The 23,763-nt window shown below is 39.7% G+C and overlaps 1 protein-coding gene across 1 annotated transcript in view; it reads right to left on the reverse strand.

The window, feature by feature from the left end:
• PTPRO (protein tyrosine phosphatase, receptor type O) overlaps window positions 1-23,763 on the reverse strand; it is a 241,577-nt gene that overhangs the window by 44,958 nt on the left and 172,856 nt on the right. The window contains 3 exon segments of the mRNA XM_003126453.4: window positions 3,478-3,617; window positions 21,392-21,512; window positions 22,985-23,136. Of these exon segments, the coding sequence (XP_003126501.2) occupies window positions 3,478-3,617; window positions 21,392-21,512; window positions 22,985-23,136 (413 nt within the window).

Genomic DNA, 23,763 nt, shown 5'->3' on the forward strand with positions numbered 1-23,763 from the left:
GCACCTGTGGCATATGGAGGTTCCCAGGCTCGGGGTCGAATTGGAGCTGTAGCCACCAGCCTACGCCAGAGCCACAGGAACTTGGGATCCGAGCCATGTCTGCGAACTACACCACAGCTCACGGCAACACCAGATCCTTAACCCACTGAGCAAGGCCAGGGATTGAACCCTCAACCCCATGGTTCTTAGTCGGATTCATTAACCACTGTGCCGTGATGGGAACTCCTGTTTTGGTACTTCATATCAGCACAGATAAAGCTGTTTCATTTTAAGGGCTGTATAGAAATCCATTGAAAGAACATAATTTATTTAACCAGTCCCATATTATTAAATGTTGAAGTGGTCTCTGATGTTTTTTTGTATTATAAACAATGCTACAGTACACTTAACTTCACAATTATGGGACTATAAGTATAGTACACACTCATTTAATGTATGTATATATACACATATGTATTCATATGCAAACCTGTGTGTACTTCTATGTGTATGTATGTCTGAACACACAAACATATACAAACACTCATATTCCTAGAAATTGAATTGCCAGGTCAAAAAGTTACATAGTTTTAATTTTGAAAGCTACTGACAAATTATTTTCTATAGACATTTTCCAAGACACCCACCTACCATCAATGTTTGACAATGCCTGTTCCCCTACATGTATTTCAACACAACAAATTTATAAACTTTTTGAGCTTTTCCAGCACTAGTGGAAAAGCTGTACAGCTTAACACTGTAGTTTTATTTTGCATGTCTTTTGCCATAAGTGAGCTCAATCATCTTTTTCTATGTTTAATAGATTTTTGTATTTATTTTCTATGAAATAATTGTTTGGACCTGTTGTTTTTGTTTTCTGGCCACACTCATGGCATGTGGAAGTTCCTGGGCCAGGGATCAAACCTGAGGCACAGCAGTGACAATGCCGGGTCTTTAGCCCTCTGAGCCACCAGGGAACTCCAGGTTGTTGGACTTGATCTTTTTTATTTGTAGTGGATCACTGTATTTTAAGAACACTACCCTCTTTGTCTGCATTCTCGGCTTTTAATAGTCTCCATCCAAGGCATAAAGACTTTGTGTTCTCAAAAATGTTTACTATTATTCTTTTTTAAGTAACTTTTAAAATTTTTATTTTCATTTGTTTACTTTTTAGGGCCAAAAGTGCAGCACATGGAAGTTCCAGGCTCGGGGTAAAATCTGAGCTGTAGCTTCTGGCCTACCACAGCCACAGCAACACCAGATCCCAGCCTTGTCTGTGACCTATACCATAGCTCATGGCAATGCTGGATTGTTAACCCACTGACCAAGGCCAGGGATCAAACCTGCATCGTTATGGTTACTAGTTGGGTTCATTACCACTGAACCACAATGGGAATTCCTTAAGTACATTTTTACTGGAGTATAATTATCTTATAATGTTGTGTTAGTTTCAGGCAATATAGCAAAGTGAATTAGGATTTTTTTTCAGTTTTTCTTTCTTTCTTTTTTTGTCTTCTTAGGGCCACACCCGAAGCATATGGAAGTTCCCAGGCTAGGACAGAATTGGAGCTGTAGCCCCCGGCCTACGCCACATCCATAGCAACTTGGAATCTGAGCTGCATCTGTGAGCTACACCACAACTCATGGCAACACCGGATCCTTAACCCACTGAGTGAAGCTGGGGAACGAACCTGTATCCTCATGGATACTAGTCAGATTCATTTCGGCTGAGTCATGACTGGAACTCCCTAAAGCGGATTAGTCATATATATATATATATATATATATATATATATATATATATATATTCTCCTTCAGATTCTTTCTCCATATAGACTATCACAGGATATTGAATAGATTTCCCTGTGCTATATAGTAGGTCCTTGTTACTTATTGATTTTGTATTATAGTAGTGTCTATTAACTTATTCTTGAGTAGAACAAGTTGTTAATTTGGTGGGACAATGGCCTGACCACTGACAAGTACAACACAATGACGACTGGTCAATATAAGAAAAAAAAATGAGCCAGCATAATACTCTTTTTCAAAACAAGGATCTGAAACACCTCTGCCTAAAGAGGTGAGAGCCATCAGCATGGAGTCCCCACTCCCATCCCTCTCACTATTCATAAAAGAATGATTCTAAGAAATGATTTTTGCTAACAGAACTCAGTTGTAGTAAGTAGCTACCTAGCCAATTTTTTTTTTTCTCTCAAAGAGAGACATTACTGTAGTTGTAGAGAAGAAATTTCACTATTGGCAGAGCAGTTATTTTCCAAAAGGATTCTTAGGATAGAAAAAAAAAAGATTTGGCTTTTCAGTACAGATCAAAAAGATAAATTTGTAGAAGACACTATCAAAAGGGGAAAGGAATCAAAGCAAATTATCTTTACATTCAGTAAGGATGGATTCATATTCCCAGAAATCCTTTTTTCTTTTCAATCTCATGAACTGCATTATTTAAAAATACATCAATTGTTCATGTGCATAGTATTTGTCTATGCACTGTATTTTGTGACATCCCTCGCAAACTTGCCCTTTTCTTTCCATGTGTGGCTGTAAAGCACTTTTTTTGTTCTTTTGGTTTTGCCACCCCAAAGCTCCGGGTCCATCTCTCTCCTTCTGCTCAATTTGACCTGGTGAATTCATCATATCTACTATTTGGGATTCTAAAGCTTTAACAATCACCTTTTTCAACCTTCATTTTCCTAGGCAAAATTCTCCTCTTACTAACTAGATATAAATTGTTCTTTTAAATTCTCTTAGTCACATGGCTCTCTTCTGGCACTTATATTAATTATTTCCACTCTAGCAAAATATCTACAACTAAATGAAAGAAAAAATTGAAGGCACGTATTGATCCTACATTTTGTGCCCCGTGCAATGACTTTCACATAAATGAAAATTAATTAATATTTGTTAAAATATATTTTACATGGCAATGTCTTCATCCCTTCTACAATTTAATGGCCAATAGGAAAAATGATTCAATTTAACTCCTCCATCCAACACAGAGTGACTTAAGAACTTGGGACCAAAGACAATACAAAGATGAAAATAAACTTTATGATTTGGCACATTGGTTATAACATATTTTGGAATAGTTCTAAGAACAATTTAAAATTTCTCTCACTGAAACACAAAAGTGCACATGAGAAATTTTCATTTTATGTCGTTCAAAGAAAGGGAAGATTCTCATTTTACATATATATGTGTCTTTTACAGGTCATAACTGTGGCATATGGAAGTTCCCAGGCTAAGGGTCAAATTGGAGCTGCACAGCAACTCAGGATCTGAGCCATGTCTTCAGTCTACACCACAGCTCACAGCAACACTGGATCCTTTAACCCACTGAATGAGGCCAGGGATCGAACCTGCATCCTCATGGTTACTAGACAGGTTCGTTACCACTGAGCCAAAACAGGAACTCCCATTTTGCTCGTATCTTTAGCCTTAATCAAAATTAACTCGGAAAAGGAAAATCCATGGGCACAGTACCTGGAGCTGTGTTTCCTGGCCAGAGCCAACTTGTTGACAGATGACTTGGAAGAAATCAGCCACACCCTCTTCTACCCACAGCAAAGTCACTGAGGTCTGGGTTTTGTTCACTGCAAAGAGTGATTTTGGAGGAGCCGGTTCTGAGCAAAGATAAGTTTGAAAAAATTCATTTAATCCAACATAGTCTTTCTTCTTTCCCTAATCAGCAGGATAAAATAGGTGAAAAAAAAATCCCAAAATAGGTAGTTGAGAGCACCATAAAGATTTTATGAAATCACTTTTGAAACACGCCCTTTCACAAAGACAGTCATCTAATTTGGAAAGCAGAATATTTTGCCTTTTTATCCCCTTCCATTTTATACTTCTCCTTTTGAAACACTTCTGTTTTCTACTTCGGCTTTATCATAGACATAATCTATTAATAGTTTTTGTGTCATGGAGTTAGTAGTGCCCGTATAATACAGAACTTTGTGGGTGAGAAACAAAAATCTTAAAAGACCAAGGAAAATGACACTGGTGTGCTCCCTTCTAATGGAGAGAGTCAGTCTGGTGCTGAGCCAAACACTTACGTTCTTTTTTCTGGAGACTATTCAGAATAATTTAGTCAAGGGAATGGCTTCTTGACAATTTAGTCAAAATTAAGAAGGCATAAAGCTAAAGAGATGATAGGATTTCAAGAAAAGGATTAAGGGAAGAGGACTGGATGGTGGATAAAATGTTAGAGGACTAATGTCTTTATTCTCTTAGACAATCTTTTCTTTTTCTTTTTAGGGCTCTACCTGTGGCATATGGAAGTTCCCAGGCTAGGGGTTGAATCAGAACTGCAGCTGCCTGCCTATATCACAGCCACAGCAACGCCAGACCCAAGCCGTGTCTGCCACCTACACCACGGCTCACGGTAACCCCGGATCCTTAACCTACTGAGCAGGGCCAGGGATGGAACCATGTCCTCATGGATATTAGTTGGGTTTGTTACTGCTGAGATACAACAGGAACTCTAGACATTTAATCCTCATTAATACATCAATCCATTAGTTAGGTAAACCATTCTGTTTGTGCCCTTTCATATTCATTTTCAATAATTGAGTCACTGGGCTTGTTGGCTTGATACCAAATGCCATTCCCCGGCTCCTGGAAGTGGTCTGCTGTCTTGTTCCTCCACTGCTGACTCTCCCCTGGTCCCCTCCCTGTTCCCCTGCACTCTGGGCACTGCCTTTTCCTCAAGTTCCTCCAGGACACAAACTGCTCCACCTGAATCCAAGTTCTGAAGCCAGGGTCCCACTAACCTGCTGTCAGACCTCCTTGATGTTGCTTGTTCAGACATACGTCTTACTGCTGGGTTTCCCTCATAGCACATTCTGCCCATCAGTAGGTCCCTGACACACAACGATGTGCCCTGCTTGCTGGTCACTTGGATTCCTTTTCATTACCTGCCCCGCCCTCCCAAGTCTGTTCGTAACCCCTGGCTTTCAGCAGGGCTCAACAAAAGTCCTAGAGGACATTTCACTCTTTTGACAAGTGGCATGCCTTTGTGGGGGAAGGTCTGAACCTTCTTTCTGGAATATCATTATCATGGCCCTGTCCAGACACCAGGAAGTATGTCAGAATTTTTTTTTTCTTTTTTTTTAGGGCTGCTCGGGGCACACGGAAGTCGAAATGGAGCTACAGCTGCCAGCCTACACCACAGTCACTGTGACACTAGATCTAAGCTGCATCTGTGAACCATGCTGCAGCTTGCGGCAATGTCAGATCCTTATCCCACTGAGCAAGGCCAGGGATCAAACCTGCTTCCTCACAAAAACGACATCAGGACCTTAACCGGCTGAGCCATGATAGGAACTCCCAGAATCATTCTTGACATGATCTATCACACGTCAAACCTAAATTTATGTCCGACCAAAAAAACCAGCATTTCCCTTTCCAGAGGCAACCTGATAAATTGGGCAGAAGAATTGAAGGAGGAAAGAAATGAGGTGGTCTTGGGCAAGCATAATTCACAAGAGATGTCAGGACCCCCTCTCATCTGGAGTGACTTGTTCTCTCCTCTAGACATTGCACCATCTCACTTCTCCTCTGATGAAGACTGTTGATGAAACTCAAGGGTTTACTTCCACTTTTACATTCTTCGCAATTGTCATGGCTAATAGGATCATAAGTCAGAGACTAAGTCATCCAGTGAATCTGATGTCTGTAGAACTTGAATCTTTGGAAACCAGTGTGAGGTTGTCTGAGGCAGAGATGGATGATTTGCTAGGCTGAGCCTGGGCTATGTTTCTTTAAAAGATACAGACTATAGAATTGCTCCTCAGAGTGAGTTTCCTGATATGATTAGAATCCTTAGGACATCTATCTATATTTTTTCTGATGGGTAAAGTCAGTTTAGCTATTTGATATGAACATTGCCCAAATCTTAATCTCCAGATCTGAATTTTTACTTATTTCCCATCACCTGTTGTCCATGTTTACTCAAATATCTCACTATTAACTTTGAACTCCTTATGGTTAAAATGGAACCCTGAGGGCTTGAGTTTCCACGAATCCATTCTACTTTCCACCTACTTCTGATTCTCTCATGAGCAGCATCATTATTTTAATTATCTAAGGCAATTGATGTGAGGCTGTCCTCTGGCTTCTCAGTCTCAGATTGCATTATCCTTTTATAATTCTTTTCATCTCTTCTTTTTACTGATTCCTTTTATCATACTGCACACCCACTCCTCACACTCAGCAGTCATTACAACGAGCTCTTGTTCTTTTTCCCTGCCTCTACTCGGTTCTTTCTTCACTTTGTCAATGATGGATTAAATTGTCCCAAAACACCACTTTTCTCCTGGTAGATGCTACCTGTGCAGTGATCTGTTGTGAGTAATGTCTGCTGTGTCAAATCCAAACATGCCGATTGTTAAAGACCCTACATACATGGGCCACTTGCTACCTGTCCAGCTTTACCACCATCCCTCCTATACAGACATGCAGCCTCTATAAAGCCAGTCTTCCCACTGATCATCACACAGGTAGTATTCTTTCTCAACTCAGTGTGCTCTTTCTCCATCCTAAAATCTAGAAAAAGTCTTACCTTCCCCTTGAAGCTTTATCTGATGGCTGTTTCTTGCTGCTCTATCCCTTCTCTGACCTTCTACTATACTTAACTATTTCCCATGGGATCTATGTGAGTGAAGTTCTGATTCTACTAGGTCCTACTACATTCTTTAAGAACTGTGGCCATGAGCTATAAATTGTTTTGTCTTCATTTAGAACTAGCCATGTGTAGGACTCAGTAAATTGTATCTATTGATAGATTTAAAACCTAAGTCAAGATTCACTAACCAGTGGTGTTAGGACTCAACGCATCCTGTGAGAGCAGACACACTGGGGTTGAATTTTGATATTCTCTGCCCTTTTTACAGTGGTTATATTTGTAACAAGTCATCAGCTCTCAATGGAAGAGTCAAAGGCTGTGTGAATTTGAAGTATTCTCAGTGATCCAAGAAATATGATTGAATACTGGGGTAGGGTTTCTTTCGGTCTGGCTGAGAATGTGGACCTAGGTGATTTCCTGAGTTCTCAGGAAAATCTCCAAAGGATCTTAAACCTCTAACAGCCAAGTCACACATTTTTTTTCTCAAGTGGTACATGAGGTAACAGATTATTCCAAGATCACCATACCATTGTCTCCGCATCCTTTTCTGAAAGACATAATGCATTTCAGTTCTGTAGGTCAACAAGTAACACTCACAGGTCACCTGCTTGAGGACTTTTTTGATTTGTGTGATAGGTATATTTTCCTCAGATATATTGGGGAGAAATTCCACCCTGCTATGCCAAAGAAAATAAAGTTATCACAATATTTTATAAGTGGTGGTGTAATTGGATCGGGAGGGACTTATAATTAAATTTCATTACTCGCAACAACATCTGCCCCAGAGAATGTGTTAAAATATTAGAATTGAGAGTTCCTGCTGTGGCTCAAATGTGTTAGAGGGGTCCCCCTTCTGCTATCTATCTCTTCTTAGAAACAAGAGTAAAAGTGGATAATGGTGGAATAGTGTTTAGGCAATTTCATATGATAGGGAATACAGTGACACACAAGAGCCTTTTGAATGGTCTCTGTTATGGCCTGAACTATGTTCCCCAGAATTCATATGTTGAAGTCCTAAACCCCTAGAACCTCAAAAGGTGACTATAATTGGAGTTAGGGCCTTTCAAGAGGTGGCTATGTTAAAACCAAGCCATTAGGGTGGCCCTAATCCTATGCGGCTAGTGTCCTTGTAAGAAGAGGACATTTGGGCATACAAAGAGCCACCAAGGATGAACAGGTACAGAGGAAAGATCATGTGAGGACACAGCTGGAGGGCAGCTGTCTGCAAGCCAAGGAGAGAGGCCTCAGAAGCAAGCAAACCTTCAACACCTTGATCCTGGACTTTGAGCCTCCAGAATGGTGAGAAAATACATTTCCATTGTTTAAGCCACACAGCCTGTGTTATTATGTTATGGCAGCCCAAGCAAACTCATATAATCTCTTACTGCTCAAAATATCAAATATAGGGAGTTCCCACTGTGGCTCAGTGGTAATGAACCCAATTAGTAGCCATGAGAATGGGGGTTCGATCCCTGGCCTTGCTCAATGGGTTAAGGATCTGGCATTGCTGTGAGCTTCAGTGTAGGTCGCAGATATGGCTCTAATCTGGCATTGCTGTGGCTGTGGGATAGGCCAGCAGCTGCAACTCCAATTGGACCCCTAGGTTGGGAACTTCCATATGCCACCGGTGTGACCCTAAACAAACAAACAAAAAATTAAGAATAGTATAGTTTGTAAAGAGGGGAGATATGAAGACTTTGTTAATGTTGTGAAGAGTAAATGAGCCTTAAGATAACATATGCAAGAGTTCCTGCCATGGCTCAGTGGTTAACCAACCTGACTAGTATCCATAAGGACATGGGTTTGATCCCTGGCCTCACTCAGTGGGTTAAGGATCTGGCATAGCCTTGAGCTGTGGTGTAGGCTGCAGATGCGGCTTGGATCTGGTTATTGCTGTGGCTCTGGTGTAGGCCAGCGGCTACAGTTCCAATTCAGCCCCAGTTCAGCCCCTAGCCTGGAAATCTCCATACGCCGCAGGTTTGGCCCTTAAAAACTGGAGAAAAAAAAAAAGATAACATATACAAAAGAATCACGTACATACAGAACATCTTCTGGTTATCACTTTCTCTCTCTCTAAATGACATGTTAAATGTCTTCAAAATTTCCCTGCTCCATAATGTCAGATGTCCTTTTGTTTAAAATAATTTCAGAAGCCACAGTATTTGACGTGAGAATCTATGGATAAGTGGGAAGGAGATAGACATTCTATTTTTACACAATGGGGTATAGATGCAGGTTGTGTGCCTTTAAATTTCCTAGAAGCTTTCTAACATTGCTGGGGTTCTATCATCTATTTGGCTCTCTCTCCTTTCTCTCCCTCAACAAGCCCCCTCACTTCTTGGAGTTGGGAATCCAACCTAATTTTATAAGAACATCAAGTACCCTGAACAGAACATGGGTAAAATGGGAAGCTGAATGCTCTCTCTACCATTTCATTTAGCATGGATCATGCGAGGTTCAAGCAATTGCCCAGGACTTGCAGGGAGTGAAGGTGACCTTGGGTGAAGTATGAGCTAGTATTTGACTCTTATTCTCTGCTCTGGCAGCAAATCTCGTCCTTTCCTTGGGAATTCCAAAGGGAGTCAGGTGAAATATTTAGCCTTGGAGCAGAATGTATTTAGTGCCTAAAATCCATCTTTCTCTGACAGTTACTGCATTGTTTCTTATTTTAATGTGACTCATTAGTTTAGCAGCCAACTGAATGATGTTAAAGAGGCTAAGATTATATCCATAAGGTCCCACTGGTTTCATTCCATTTGTATTTTATACTTTTAAACTTGGTGAGACATTTTACAAATGTGTGACATTGATGATAAGGAGACTTCAATAGAAAAACATTGTAAAAAATTGATTGACATGGCAAAATCTATTTTCAGTCTTCTGCCTGACTGGTAGCAATTTGCTAGTATCTTCTTCATACACAAAAGCTGGTCTTTAATATCTATTTTTTTTTTTCAACTCAAGCCATGCTACCTTAAGCAGTGTAAACCCAGAGCTTATACTCAACTTGGTCAAAGAAAACATCTGTGACTTAAGCAGTGTAAGCTGCATAAACTACATTCAATCTGGTCAAAAACAACATCTGCAGAAGAAAGCAGTATTTGAAAGGGAAGTAAACCCTAAGGGTGAGTTAAGATTGATATGCCATGAAATTCAGAAGAGGAAAATGTATATTAAATAGTAGAAACTTTTATTAGACCTGAAGTTTATTAGGCCTATTCCTTTAGTGACTGTGGGATATTCTTTCCTAATAAACTTAATGTGTATTTAGAACATTTAAAGTAACATTAGGGAAATAGGAAAAAACTCAGGCCAAAATTTAGCATTCAGTTATAATTAGGGCCTTTTCATATACAGAACACAGAATTTTCTCAGGAAATGTCAGTCTTTTCCATTACAATTTAAATAAATTCTTTATGGCTTAATGATAGCAAGTGTAATATTCTTTTCTATGTATCACTGGGTATAGTATTACTAGGTCAAGGAACTTCTAAAGATTAGTAGAATTTTTCAGAGAAAGCTCTTTTTTAACTTTTACTTAGTTTCAAAACAAAATTTCTGACTTCCTCCTTTTTTGGTTCCAGGAAAATGTGTTTTTACTTAGCATTTTTATTAGTAAGAACTTATATATTGTACAATTCCTAGAAAAAGTCATTACTCTTACTGTATCCTCAGCCTGGTTGCCTTTACTCTGAACTCAGTTATGAACTAAATCCTAAAAACTAGAAGGAACATTAAAGACCATTTAGTCCAGACCCTTATTTTGTGGATGAAGTAACTGAAATTCAGAGAGCTTGAGTTGTCCTTAAGGTGACACAATTGAATTGTGAAGACAAGTACCCTTAGTTAAGGGTCCTTCCTGCACCTAGCTTCCTTCCTAAAAGTATGTCCCTTTTTTATTTATTCCCATATAACCAGGGATGATGGGGTCTTCTGAAAATTCCCTTGCCCCAAAGGCCAACTTTTCCAGAGTAGGCAATTGTTTGTGTACTTAAATCAGTGCCAGACATCACAGTCACTGCCCTATCAATCCAGCATCCAGATGCTTTTAATATATTGAAGAGAAAACAAACAAAACATGCAAGTTACTTTACAGTGGCTGAAGAAATTTTTTTGTTGTTCTTTTGTCTTTTGTCTTTTTAGCCCCCCCCTCCCCCCGGCATATGGAGGTTCCCAGGCTAGGGGTCTAATCGGAGCTGTTGCTGCTGGCCTACGCCAGAGCCACAGCATCGTCTGCAATCTACACCACAGCTCACGGCAACACAGGATCCTTAACCCACTGAAGGAGGCCAGGGATCGAACCCACAACCTCATGGTTCCTAGTTGGATTCGTTTCCACTGTGCCATGATGGGAACTTCAGAAATGTTTTTAAGGAAATGCTGAAATTGTGTGGCATGGTCGTGGATAGCAGGCAAATTGTAGTGACACTCAGAAAAGCACTGCGGTGAGAAATGGGGGAGGCATATATTGAGGAGGGGCATCGGTTGTTTTGGGCCTAGGAATGGAGCCATGGGGACAGTGACATGCCTGGCAGCCTAACCCAGATAGCACAGGGCCGCTGGCCATTGGAAGTGCACAAGAAGGTAGCATGGCAATTATGATCCTCTGCAAACCTGGAGAAACCACTTGTGTTTATAAGAGGTCACTGGAAGAAAATCTTTGCAAGTTTCTGCCATCAGTCCCACCTACTCACATGACCCCTTCATGGCCATATACCCTATCATCCTACTAGTGATCCACCCAATCTACGGCCACTGCATCCTCTGGCACCCTGGGTCCCCTCTCCTTTGGCCCAGTAAAGGACATCACCCCAACAATTCTCACCTCTAAGCATCCTGCATCATGAATCTCCCCAGCTCCATTGATTAACTCAATGCAAGCTGTTTCCACCCACTTAAAGGGAAGGAAGAACAAAACAAAACTCAAACAAATAAAAATTGGACCTTTTCTTTTTCCTTCTGCTACCGCTCATTTTTTTTACCTCTTTATCATAACCTAACTTCTCAACAGTTTAATTTCAGTTGTCTTCAGTTTTTTTTGCATTTTCATTCTATTTTTTTCCTCGGCGCCCCCAACCCTAATGCCTTCTCTCCAAAACCACTGATGACTTCTTGGTTGCTCAGATCAGGGATCAAATCTCATTTCTCATTCTATTTGACTTAGCAGCAGGCTTGACAAGTTGATTACTGTCTACTCATTCCAGTACTTTCTTTGCTTGGCCCTTAGGGCATCCTATTTTCTGTGCTACTTCTTACTTCACTGGGTCACTTTTTCTCAGGTGCTTTTGCTGGTTTTCTCTCACCACTACCACTTTTTAAAGATGAGTGCCTAGGGCTTAGTTCTGGGACAGCATTTTTTTTTTCTTTACCCATTCTCATCAAATCTGTATCTCCCTTCCTTCCTCTCTCTCTCTCTCTCTCTTTCTTTCTTTCATTTTCAGGGCTGCAAGTATGGCATATGGAAGTTCGCAGGCTAAGGGTCAAATTGGAGCTACAGCTGCCAGCCTACACCATAGCCACAGCAACTCGGGATCCAAACCATGTCTGCTCTGGATCCTTAACCTACTGACCAAGGCCAGGGATCGAACCTGCATCCTCATGGATACTAGTCAGATTCATTTCTGCTGCACCACAATGGGAACTCCCATCATCAAATCCATTTCTTGACTACCCTCGAATTTATATTTCCAGTGCCAACATATCCCCAGAATCCTGGTGCCTTTCTCTAATTGCCTCCTCAGTTATTGCTCTTTAACATTTAACAGGCACCTTCAAATGTTGACACACCCCAGCCTGAACTTCTGACATTCCTCCTCCTCCCAAATCTCCCTCTCCCATAATCTTCCTCAACTCAATCAACTGCACTTTTGCCTTTCCAATTACTCAGACTCCAAAATTGCCATCTTCCTGGACCTCTTTCATTCACTCATAGACAACACGTAAATCTATCAGTAGATTCTCTCAGCTGTACCTTCAAGATAAATTTTGAATCCAATTACTTTTCGTCACTCTCTTAGCCACCACAATGGTCCAAACAAGTGTAATCTTTTCTCTGGATATATGCTTAGCTTCCTAAACCTCAGGGGACCATGTAATTTACCAAAAGTATCTACATTGAAATACATTTGGGGAGGCAAGGGACGGCTGAAGAAGATGACTACTTTTAACTGATCCATAACAGGCATAAACTGATATCTGAGGCAATCGGGATGAATGGTCATCTCACCTAACTGCTTGGTCTCATCTCATCAGATTCGGTGAACCCTGAGCTTGGACCATCCAGTACAGCATCATCTCCCCCTGGTTAAACTCTGCATGATTTGTACTCTTGTTATCTTTTGACCCTCCCAGTTACTGCTCTGGGTCTTCTTCATTCCATGTCAGCCACATGCCTTCCTGACTTTTCCTTGAACTTTCCAGGCACACTGATGCTTCTTGAGCTTTGCAGCTACGGTTCCTTTGCCTCCAGAATCTCCTCCCAGCTACCTGATAGGATCCCTCAGGATTTGCCAGAAATAGCACCGCTACAGTGATAGCCCTTAGCCCCACCCCTGCAAAAAACTACCTCCCTACCTGCCCCCCAGAACACTTCCTGCTTCATTTTTCTCCATAACACTCATCACCATCCAACATCCTTACATTTATGTTTCTTATCTCCTTTTCTCCACTGGATTGAAGGTAGCCGTGTTTGTCAGCTTTGTCCATTACTTTATCCTCAGCACCTAGATTAGTGTGTAGCACATAATAAATGCTAAACAAGTGTTTGTTGACTGGCAGAATAAGTTAATTTTTAAAACATACCTTAGTTATTTTTTCAGCTTATTTCTAACTGACTGGTGGAGTATATATGTTTCCATTTGGTAGATTTTGTGCCAGACACCTCAGTCATATGATTAACCCAAATTAATAGAATATCTGTGTAAAGCATGTTAAATATCTACCTATCTATACATACTTCCTCCATCCTTCCAATCCATTCATTCTTCCAGCTTTCTTTCCTTGTCTCTGTGCGACACTGACACAGACTTAGTCACCTTCTTATTTTATTGAGCGCAGTTTTGTTTGTTTTGCTGGGGGGAGGGGGATAACAAGTTAGTCATTTCTTGGAGAGGATGAAAGAAAGGGATAGGTGGCTAGGGAAGGTACTTTAGACTTTAGTTTGCTATGACTCACAACATAACTCATTTCTTAAAACAAACAAACAAACAAACAAACAAACCCTGCATATATCTGAGTAACTATTTCCAAAATTACAAACTCAATGACTTCAACATAAGAATAAACAAATTTTCTCAACTGAGAGTGAGACCAGGAAAGGCAGTACCTTGTAATGACAGGGCATTTATAAAGTCAGAAATTCTATTTCATCAAAATGGATATAATTATTTGTAATCTACTGAAATTTGATGAGAAAAAGAGAGCAGAATCTAATATCCCCCACATTTCTAACACCTATGTCTACAGTCAAATTACACTTTAAAGATACACGGTCTATATAAACCCTTTCATGACTGAGATTAAGGAAATCCAGCCAATGTCGCAATGCTCAAATTTCCAAACAGGAACTGAAAGCCACACAAATGAACAAGTGTGAGACTCCTCCCTGTTCTGTTAAATGTGTTCATGAAAAAATGAGCCTTTTAGAAAAAAAAAAAAATACACCTCAAATCCAGAAATACATAAGCAACAGATGGATTAAAAAGTACTGTTTCTAAGACTTTCTGTCGTGGCTCAGTGGAAACTCATCTGACTAGTATCCATGAGGATGCTGGTTCGATCCCTGGCCTCACTCAGTGGGTTAAGGATATGGTGTTGCCATGAGCTGTGGTGTAGGTCACAGATGTGGCTTGGATCCCAAGTTGCTGTGGCTGTGGAGTAGGCCGGCGGCTACAGCTCCAATTCAACCCCTAGCCTGGGACCCTCCTTTTTAGGTGAGGCCCTAAAAAGACAAAAAAGAAAAAAAAAAAGTACTTTTTCTAGACCCAGGCTCAAGAGTATGTAAAGTGGGTCAGATTTCTCTGGGTTACAACTTGTTCAAATGACAGCGCACCAAATGATCTCCAAATGTCCCGGCACTGAAGTTATCTGACTCCTTATCTTGAGCCTGCCTGAACACATCTGTGGTGAGGATAAAGCAGGTATTTGACAACAGTGGTGTACATGCTGGGTTTTTTTTTTTTTTTGCCTTTCTCTGACTTCTTTGGCTGTTCCTTCCACATCTCTCTTGCTGTCTCCTCTTCCTCTGCTCAGTCTCTAAATATTGGAGTGGTCTCACTTGGCTAGACTCAGGGCTTCTCTTCTCTGTTTCTACTTAGTACTTGATGTTATCCAGGCACCCCCACATTTACTTTTCCAGCCTAGAATTCTCCCCTGATCTCTAGGTACATATACCAATAGTCTCTTCACTTGACAATTGCACTTGGATATCACATCAATTTTTCTATGTCTGAGGAAGAATCCTTGACTCTTACCTTACCCCAAACTTACTTGTCTTCTAGGTTTTCTAGTTCTTTAAATTTCAGTAAATTGCACCATCATCCACCCTAGTTGCTCAAGAGCAAAGCCTATGAATCATTCTTAATTTTGCCTTCTCTCATTTCCTATTTTCACCCCATCACAAAGTTCAATGGGAGTTCTCGCTGTGATGTAGCAGAAGTATCCATGAGGATGCAGGTTCTAGCCCTGGCCTTGCTAAGTGGGTTGGGGACCTGGCAATGCCACGAGCTGTGGTGTGGGTTGCAGACGTGGCTCGGATCCCATGTTTCTGTGACTGTGGTGCAGGCTGGCAGCTGTAGCTCTGATTCGACCTCACAAAGTTCTGTGGACACAACCTCCAAAACAGCTCCTGAATTCATGTCCACTTTTCTCCACCTCCATTACTATCACTTTAGTCAAAGTTACCATCATTCCCCAAGGTGCTTGTTTGAATTAGAATGCTATTTTTAAGGCTTATGACAGAGAGTCTCTTACTTGGTCTCCCTAGCTTTATGGTCAACCCACAAATCCTCCCTCTCTTGTGCAACCAGAGGAATTATTTTAAATATAAGTCGGATTATTTAAATTCTCTAAAAGACTTCCAATTGCACTCAGAGTATAATCTCAACCCCATGCCTTGCAAGTCCTCTAACCTCTGCTGATTCTTTCTGCCTCCATGGTCTTTCCCAATCTTTTCATGGCTGATCCTTGTTATTCAGCTCTCTCCAAGTTGCTTCCTCAGAGAAAGCTTTTACTCCATAGCTATCTGCACCACAATCACCTATTTTGATGCTTTTTTTTTTTTTTTTTGTCTTTTTGTCTTTTGTCTTTTTTGTTGTGGTTGTTGTTGCTATTTCTTGGGCCGCTCCCACGGCATATGGAGGTTCCCAGGCTAGGGGTCTAATCGGAGCTGTAGCCACCGGCCTACGCCAGAGCCACAGCAACGCGGGATCCGAGCCGCATCTGCAACCTACACCACAGCTCATGGCAACGACGGATCGTTAACCCACTGAGCAAGGGCAGGGACCGAACCCGCAACCTCATGGTTCCTAGTCGGATTCGTTAACCACTGCGCCACGACGGGAACTCCTATTTTGATGCTTTTTAAAGTACTTATGACTATCTTCTGCCTTCACTAGGTCATAAGCTCCTTGTGAACAGAAAATGAATGTACCCTTTGGGTTCTTTACTATAAGAAGTCTGGCAGTGCTTAGAAGTTTCTCAGTATATATTTGTTAAATAAATTAATGAATGTATATTCTGTTGCCATTGAGCTATTTTATGATATGTTCAACATTCTTATTTCTTTCCCTTACCTCCTTCCTACCTCCCCCCTTTTTTTTTTTTGGTTGAAAAACTGATGTAAACTTATAAAATTCTCCTAAAGTTTCTCCAAGAGTTCCAGGGAGATTCACCAAGATCAGAAGTTGTGACTGGTTGCTGGTTGAAGGCATGGCTGCATGTAGACCAATGAGTCTTGCAAAATGATAAGTCTTAGTGCAGATTTGATTGACATTTGTATTGACTGCCAAAGGGAGCTGTCATCACACACCACCATGAAACTTCTAGCAATCTAAAATTCCTAATAGGATGACTGGCTCAAAGTCCTGCAAACAGAACTGCCATTGGTACATGTCTTCTTGCGGATGTCGTTGATGACATAATATTGTTGGCAACTGTTTTGAGGGCTCTCTGCCTTTGTACATGCCATTTTGGGTTAATTTATACGGTACTGGATTCACTGATAGTCTAGTTTTTTTCCATAGATGTAGACTCTGCCTTCCATGACAGCAAGGAGAGCCATTCCAAAAAGGCCTCCATACAGAGAAATTAAACTCAAGGTTAGCCAACCAGTGTTGGTCTTTGGTTAAAAACGACATTCTAATTTAAACAAGCCCTGAAAATCTATGTGTCATAGCTGTATTTTTCTGTAAAGTAGAATTAATTTGACTTCTATGTACCCCAAATACATAGAACGTTTGGTTCTATGAATTTTATTTGAATGTTGCATAGAAACATAAAAATGACAAGAATGAATGTTTTGTGAAAAAAATGGAAATTCAGTTATTACTAAAACATATATTTCATTTCTCTGACAGTAAAATTTGTTTTGGTTAATCATTAAATATAGTACTAATTTAATCTTTGAGGTCTGTAGTTTTTTTTTTTTTTTTTTTTTTTTTTCTTCCCCACTCTCATGGCATGCAGAAATTCCTGGGTCAGGGATAAAATCTGAGCCACAGCAGTGACCTGAGCCTCTGCTGTGACAATGCCAGATCCTTAATCAACTGAACCATCAGTGAACTCCTGAGGTCTGTAGTTGTAATTCCGTACAAGAAATATCTCTTGAGCATCTACAGCAGACAAGGCACTATGTGTTATAGAAAAATGAAAGAGTTGTAAAACAGAACAATGTGATTAGTAGAAGGGAAAATAGATCATTAGACAAACGCACGAAAACTAGAGGTATTTAGTTTTCAGGATAAAAGAAAGGCTGAGGACAGGCACTTATATAAACAGTATCTTGCTTTCAGAGAGGAACAAGTTAGAGGCAATGTCCGGTCCAATATTAACATACCAATAAGGAAAACTTATTGATTCTAAAGGTTATGATTCACCAGAAGTAATTGCTGCAAGAACTTGCTTTCCCTATTTGAAAAGTTGAAAGGAACTTTCTAAATGGGTTCAGACAGTCCTGTCTGTTAATGGGGAGATCTGGGGGCTCAAAAACCTCCTGATAGGATTGGGAAACTGTGATGGCTTTTTACTCACACTCCTATTTGTATGAGCACCATGGTCCCATGACTTCATAGATCATCCACAATGTCACATAAAAATGACAGCAAGAGTTCCTTGGTGGCTCAGTAGCTTAAAGATCTGGCATTGGCACTGCTGTGGCTCAGGTCACTGCTGTGGTACAGGTTTGATCCCTGGCCTGGCAACTTTTGTATGCAAATAAATAAATAAATAAATAAAAGCATGCATTGCAATGTGCCACTGAATACATCCTTGGTAAGACTACTTCTGAACTTACACTTTAAGGCTTTAAGGTTGAAGCCAAATGAGTTGAAGAAAGCATCTAGAAACCTGGGAAACAGAGCTGCCTATAAAAATACAGCTTGGGAAAGAAAGGCTTGGGGAACATGGATGTAATCGTCAAATAATTCCAGTTACCTGGAAACAAGTTTTGAACTAACATTTCCACAGAGGACAAAATCCAAGGTAACAGTTGGAACTGAAAGGCAGGTGATTTTTTTTTTTTTTGATAGGTATTTTTTTATCATTTACTTATTTTTTTTGTCTTTTTAGGGCAGCAACTTTGGCATATGGGGATTCCCAGGCTAGGGGTCAGATCAGAGCTGAGTCCACCGGCCTGTGCCACAGCAACACCAGATCTGTGCCACGGTTCATGGCAATGCCCACTAAGCGAGGCCAGGGACAGAACCTGCATTCTCATGGATACTAGTCAGATTTGTTTCTGCTGCGCCACGGCAGGAACTCCTTTTTTGATAGATCATGCAGTGTTGGGAGTTGGTGACCTCCACTTCCCTGGAATTCAAGTATAGGGAAGAAGAGCAAGTAGATTGCCTGCAGTTCGTGAAAGATTGAACTTATCTACTCGAGATTCTTAACAGGAGCAGTACCACCCTAATGAGGGTGCTTGGAAATTTGCAGAAGTGTTTTTAGTAGTCACCATGGACAGAGTTAACTAGACTTCTGTGGTCAGGGCTCAGATATTCCAGATGTCCTGCAATGATCAAGAACGTTCCAACAGGAAAAACTGTCCCATGTCCTATGTTCCACCTGCATTTCTAATTTTGAACCAGAATGAATCCACTATAAATATAATTACAAGTACTTTACCATGCAATTCATACTGGAAAAAGAAAAGTAAGGTTAAGTAAAGCAATTTTGAAGCAAATTGTCATGAAGAAGGACACATAAATGAAATCAAGGTGTTGTTTAAAGATTACTAAATAATTTACTTTTTCTATCCATAATGGCTATTTAGTACATCATGCATTTCCAATTATCTTGCACTAAGCAAGAGTTTAGTTTTTACTGTGGCAAATAAGAAACAAAAAAAGAGTTAAGATTTAGTGCCTCATGCATTGAATTATAGAGAAATACAGCTAGTGGGTAGACTAAGAAAATTTGTGTTGTGTTTTGTTTTGGATTTTCCAAGAGTTTTCTAAAGATACATTGCTGATAACACTGCTGCTTCTGGTATTTAAGCTGCTAATAAAATACCCTGGATCATTATTTTCTTATACCCACACATATGAACATATGTAATAATAGAGACAACTTGAGACTTTTATGGACAGACTCAGACACAGAGCATAAATTAGCAAACTTCTGAAACTGTGATGTCAGCAAGCTGCACTAAATGTTTTGAGAGTATTTTTATTGCCATTCTATATATACATTTATTTTTTTATTAAATTACAACTGACACAATATTATATTAGTTTCAGGTGTACTACATAATGATTCAATATTTTTATAGATTATAAAATTATTTTATACCTAGTCATGTGTATATTTTTAATTTTCAAGTATAAAAAGGGTGAGATCTCTGCTGTGAAAATTACATACTGAAATGCATTTATTTTGGAGTTATCACTCTTAAACTGATACTGCCCGAAGAGGTCTACTACCCAACTCTTTGGCAATCTGTCCTCTTTGCCTGCTGCTAATTATAGGATATCATCTCTGAGATCCCTTTAAGTACTGGTGACTAAATACATACTTTAACACATGGTAGATTGTTGAATGTAGAGGATATGTTTTGTGTCACATAGTGTCATTTTCAATTGTTTTTCACAATAGAAAGAATTATTTTGACACTACACTACACAATAAGTTCCAGCTCATTTGCAAGAATATCATACTTTCCTTATTCTCCCTCATCTGCAACTCATTATTTTTCTTATTGTGTTATCTCTAAAGTTATTTCCGTCTTTTTTCATCATATGCAAATATGTCTAGTCTCTTATTACTTATCCTAAATATACATTTTATTTTAGGGTCCAACTCTATTTACGCTTGACAATTATTTTTAATAATAATAAATAATTGATTAATATGAATTTATTTATTTATTTATTGACTCCCTGTATGGGAAAATTACTGATCCTATTATTTCTTATAAATGCAATTTATTCAGTTTTTTTTAGTGTTCAAAACTTTTTATTATTTTTTTTTATTAAAGTATGGTTGATTTACAATGTGGTCCCAATTTCTGCTGTACAGCAAAGTGACTCAGCTATACAGATGTATATATTCTTTTTTTTTTTTTTAATATTTTCCATCATGGTCTACCTCAGGAGATATGATATAGTTCCCTATGCTATACAGTAGGATCTTACTATCTATCTATTCTTCTCTCTTTTTTTTTTTTTTTTTTTTTTTTTGTCTTTTTGCTATTTCTTTGGGCCGCTCCCGCGGCATATGGAGGTTCCCAGGCTAGGGGTCGAATCGGAGCTGTAGCCACCGGCCTACGCCAGAGCCACAGCAACGCGGGATCCGAGCCACGTCTGCAACCTACACCACAGCTCACGGCAACGCCGGATCCTTAACCCACTGAGCAGGGGCAGGGACTGAACCCACAACCTCATGGTTCCTAGTCGGATTCATTAACCACTGCGCCACGACGGGAACTCCTATCTATTCTTAATGTAATAGTCTGCATCTATTAAACCCAAACTCCCAGTCCATCCGTATTTATTGTTGTTGTATGTAGGCATCAGGTAATTCTATTATGACTTTTAAAGTAGCTAAAAGCTATACCTGAACATATACATAGGAAGTCCATATTAATTTTTTTTCTAAATTATTTTTCTTTTATCTTGATTTTATATTAGAGTTAGGATATTATATCAAATTAAAAAATCAATTTGTAAATTATCTTATCTATTAATTTCAATTTAATATATTAATGAAGGCATAATATTTATACAAAAAGGGAATGGTGTTTGATAGGGTTGAGAACACTGTACTAGATAATCTCTAAGGTCCTTCTCCTTCTAACATCTTAAGACCCCTTGGTTTCTCTAACCTCGCCTTGATGATGAACATGCCTGTCTCCTAGCACAGTAAACACTGCACTCATAGAAATTTTTAAGTTGAAGGGACTCTTCAGATCATATAAGTGTCTCTTTTGTGCTTACAAAAACAGTAGACCATTTTTTTTTTTTTCTATGTCCTTGAGTTGAGAAAACCATGCTAAACCAAGAGATACAAACACTCCCAGCAGGGTTATTTTCACACACACACACCCCTGAGTACTCTTCTTACCTAGCTTGACAAGGCGGAACATGGAGGTGTTACTTCCTCTTTCAGTGCAAGCAGTTACTGAGAGATTGTAGACATCTCCTGGAGGCAGGCTGAGAATTGCGGTCATGACATTGCGTGTCACCTGCAAGATCATCAAAACAAAGGCTTTAGGCTTCTAATGGCCTTGAGCTAGGACCATTCCAAACACCCACAGGGCTATCGTAGACATGCGCTCCCTGTTCTGTGTGACAATCTACAGTTAATTAAGCCTTATGGTTATGTTATTTCCTCTGAAAATGACATAAATTCTTCAACTGAGCCAAATGCAGGGTAGTTTTAAACATGCATAATACATATCAGAACATTTGTAATTAATTCCCTTGTTTGGAATAGGTATTATTGGTATTAGGTGTTATTGGAATAGGTATTACTGTTTGGAATAGGTATTAGTCTGATTTTTTCCTCATGCGTATTGCTGTGAATTCAGCAAATTTTAGGAAAGGCAATTGCTAGGTTGCTACTGATAGAGACATTGCTCAGCGCCAGCTGAGCAGCTCAGAAGAAACCTAACCATGTCTATAGACACCCGGCCTCTTAACAAAAGACTATCTTCCCAGTCTCTTCTCTAGCTAGTGTGGACCATGTGACCCAGTTCCAACCAATGGCTTGTAAGAGGAAGGTCCATGGGCCTTATGCTTTTGTTCACACTCTGCATGTTCTAAGCCCCTGCGTCCTCTCTTTCCCCTTCCTGCAGGCTGGGATGTGGTGGTAATGACGAAGAAGCTTTACCTACACAGATGAGGACTACACGTGGTGGCAGATGGAGCAGCAAAATGTCTACCTTACAGTAGAGATGCCCTCTTAGTCCTGGGCACCACGAGAGAGACATAAATGTTGGTATTTTTAAGCCACAATCTTAAAAAGAAAATTTTATTACACTCATTTAGGCTGTACCCTAATTAACACAATGTCAAAAAGCTCAATAAAAAACAATCAGTATTTCCAAAGTACCCAAATATTTAGGTGTTGGAGATATATAGAGAAAATAATAAGTATATTAATGGTGATTTTCTTGAAAATATTTGGTATCATGAAGAAAAAAGCTCAAAGCTTTAAGTATAGGTGAAATCAATAGTGGCAACTGTTACAACTCACAATTAAAAATTAAAAGGTAAGATCCATGGGGAGTTCCCATTGTGGCTCAGTTGGTTAAGAACGTGACTAATATCCATGAGGATGTGGGTTCTATCCCTGGCCTCGCTCTGTGGGTTAGGGATCCGATGTTGCCATGAGCTGTGGTATAGGTTGTAGACACAGTTCGGATCTTGTGTTGCTGTGGTTATGGTGTAGGCCAGCAGCTGCAGCTCTGATTTGACCCCTAGCCTGGAACTTCCATATGCCACGGGTACAGCCCTAAAAAGGAAAAATGAAAGGTAAGCTCCGTGAAAGGAGGAATTCAATTTTTGTTCGCTATCTTATCTCCAGAACCTAAAACAGTGCCAACTGGCATACAAATACATGTGTAATATCTCAATAATTATTTGCTTAATGGTTTTCAATAGTCTATGCAAAGAAATATTCAGACACCTAATGCTGAGATTCAAAGCAACATACACTCTTTTTAATTTTCTTCTTTCCTTCTGCAACAACCATCCAGTGGAGCATTCTAGAATGGGAGAGGTCAGTAGTATCATCCCCGTATGTCCAACTGATATATAATAAACTGTTGAAATATTCCACAGATGTGATTTCTGGAGCAACAGGAGCTATGAGGGAAGAAAGAGGCACACTTTAGTATAATAGACTAGTGATAATTAAGTACTTAACAATAGAGAATGAAATCCCATCTAGAATTAATTTAGAGCCTCATGATGGTCCTACAGACTCCTGGACCTGTCAGTAATGTATTGAGGTTTAGTGGTATAAGATGGACACTTGTTTTGTGGGACCCTACACTGTATGGCTCAGACAAAAGGCAGCCAGACCCACATGTACCAGAGGAGAGCAAGGTCTTTTTTTTTTTTTTTTTTTTTTTTTTTGCAAATCTCAATTATAAGATTCCTAAAACATTCACTTGTTTGGGTCAATTGTTGGGTTAATTTTTTGCTGCATCAATAAATTAATGTCATTAGTCATTGGTGAACTTATTTTCCAAGCGGTCCTGGAGAACCTGGGGTCCTATAAAAATGAATCTTTTTCATTGGTAACAAAGGAGTTTATGGGAATGAAAGACAGTAGGATCAATGAATAGAGGAAGAGAAAATAAATATTATGTCCATAAGACAACAAGACAATGGCACTGGCAGTGTCTAGCCCAGTGCTTTGTGGAAGGTAAGCTCAAAATAAAAGCTACTGAAGCAAGCATTAAGGGAGGCATGGAAGGGATTTTTAAA

The sequence above is a fragment of the Sus scrofa genome, chromosome 5, assembly GCF_000003025.6.
Source record: "Sus scrofa isolate TJ Tabasco breed Duroc chromosome 5, Sscrofa11.1, whole genome shotgun sequence".
NCBI classification, from domain to species: Eukaryota; Metazoa; Chordata; class Mammalia; order Artiodactyla; family Suidae; genus Sus; species Sus scrofa.